Source organism: Propithecus coquereli, unplaced genomic scaffold (genome assembly GCF_000956105.1).
Source record: "Propithecus coquereli isolate 6110/MARCELLA unplaced genomic scaffold, Pcoq_1.0 Scaffold533, whole genome shotgun sequence".
NCBI classification, from domain to species: Eukaryota; Metazoa; Chordata; class Mammalia; order Primates; family Indriidae; genus Propithecus; species Propithecus coquereli.
Genome location: NW_012151208.1, coordinates 2733035 through 2735040, shown reverse-complemented (window position 1 = coordinate 2735040; position 2006 = coordinate 2733035). Strand labels below are relative to the sequence as shown.

Genomic DNA, 2006 nt, shown 5'->3' with positions numbered 1-2006 from the left:
CAAATACTGGTTCCAACACTATGAACAACTGATCTTTTATAAGGCTTTTGCACTATGCTAGGCGCTATGAGAGAAAAATGAAAAACCTAACAATGCTACTGCAGAAAATTACATAAAAAATTATATAAATTATAAGTTATGTTTTAGAAGACAAGCACTGAAGGGCAAGCCAGAGGCAGGCAGAGAAAAGAAGGGAAGAGCATTCTAAACAATGTGAAGGAGCAGAGGTCAAAGGGATACTAAAGGGACCAGTATGGGTAGTGAGGAGGTCCTGAGGACTGAGGCACAGAGCTATAGCTCTGCCATATTATGACAGGCCTTTGAAAAAGCAAAAGTAAGAGTGTGTATGTGTGTGTGTTTACACCTACCCCTCTACGTGAATAAACCTAGAAGATAACTTTTCTATAATTTTAAAATCATACCCAGGTTTTATATATTTAAAGTTAACAAAGATTTATTTGGACAATACCATGTCTAGAAAAACTATAACGGTGGAGGAAGAGCAAGATGAGGAAAATTCAAAGTTAAACTACTAATACGCTGAATGATTTATGAAATCAGAATCGGGAAGAAAATGATCTCCTAGGTCAGAGCTGACTGTATTCTCTAAATGTCCATCTATGAACTTAAGATACTTCAATAACTTGTATAATAGAGATAAGACTGCATGTAATGAGAAGAAGTGACTTACACTCAACCTGAGGAAACACTTTTTTCAATGTGTAATAGGATACTGGATGTATCCAAATAGGAAAGGAAAAAAATGCCAGGAGTCAAAATAGAAATAACTGGCAAGTGACACTTAAGGCTGCATTTTCAGATTTTTGTTTATAACACAAATATTAACACTGGGATGCAAAACAAGCCCTAAAAAACACAAAAAAGTGCAGTAAACTGGATCACAGCTTCAACGTTACTTCTCAGAGAACACACTGAAAATTATCTCATATGAAGTTAACTTTGGTCTTTCACGGATCTTTAGAAAATTAACTTAAATCAATTTTGTTATGAAGTTTATTTTCAACATACATCTGAGTATGTTCCTAGATCTAGGATTTGCTTCATAAATTTAAAAATACTGTGAACATAGTGAGTACCAAATACCAAAGGCTCATTCAGGCTCAGAAATAAACAACTAACCAACCAACAAAATCATCATCCAAACAAAAATTCCAGAATCTGTCCATTAATGTTATAACTCTCCTTTGAACAAGCCTCTCTATCCTAATTAGAAAGTTAAGTAGAATTAACTATTTCTAGAGAGCTAGGCAGGAAGACTCTTGAAAATATGCAGAACAAATTAAGGCACACAAGCAAACATGTGACAATCCAAGGAGTGGGCTGTGGAATTAACTGGCCTGAAGCGCCAATGCTTCAATGTAAGCCAGAGACCCCAGTGTCCACATCAAATCTGTCAGAGCCAGATTGTTTGTGATGGGCTTAGGAGCATGCCTTTCAATTCTATACTCCAGCCTTAACAAAAGAGCACAAAGACAAAGAGTCAGGACAAATTATGTGTAAAGATTAAAAAATTATGTGTAACGATAAATGAAAGCAACTAATCCAGGAAAATTTTCCAAACTCATAATAGTTTTCTTTAAATCAAAGTCCTGCTAGAATGGCAATCAGTTACTACCTAAATCCATTAAAGATAGGAAATAAATATGCTTGTATTTCACAATAAGAAATCTAAGTAAAATCTAAAATATTTCATGAGAAGAGAAATAAAAATGGGTGGGACAGGAGGATGCAGGATTAGCAGGCTTTTACCAAATTTTTGAATACCTGAGATGTATTTGCTTTAGTCTTGCCTAGACTGGACAAAATGGCAATTAAGCTCTGCTATCAAGATTAGTCATTAGATAATAACAAATGAGTAAATTTGTTGATTTTTATCCTGAACAGTCACATTACATTTTACGTTATTTTTACTCAATAGGAAAGGCTGTCTGCACTGAAGAACTGAGGTATAAGTAAGTTTTCCAGATAGCAGAAACTAGCCCTTC

At 34.8% G+C, this 2006-nt stretch overlaps 1 protein-coding gene across 1 annotated transcript in view; it reads right to left on the bottom strand.

The window, feature by feature from the left end:
* Positions 1 to 2006, bottom strand: part of XRN2 (5'-3' exoribonuclease 2) — an 84054-nt gene that overhangs the window by 28328 nt on the left and 53720 nt on the right. Inside the window, exon 23 of the mRNA XM_012657204.1 lies at positions 1355 to 1473. Coding sequence (XP_012512658.1) covers positions 1355 to 1473 — 119 coding nt within the window. The remainder of the gene's footprint in view (positions 1 to 1354; positions 1474 to 2006) is intronic.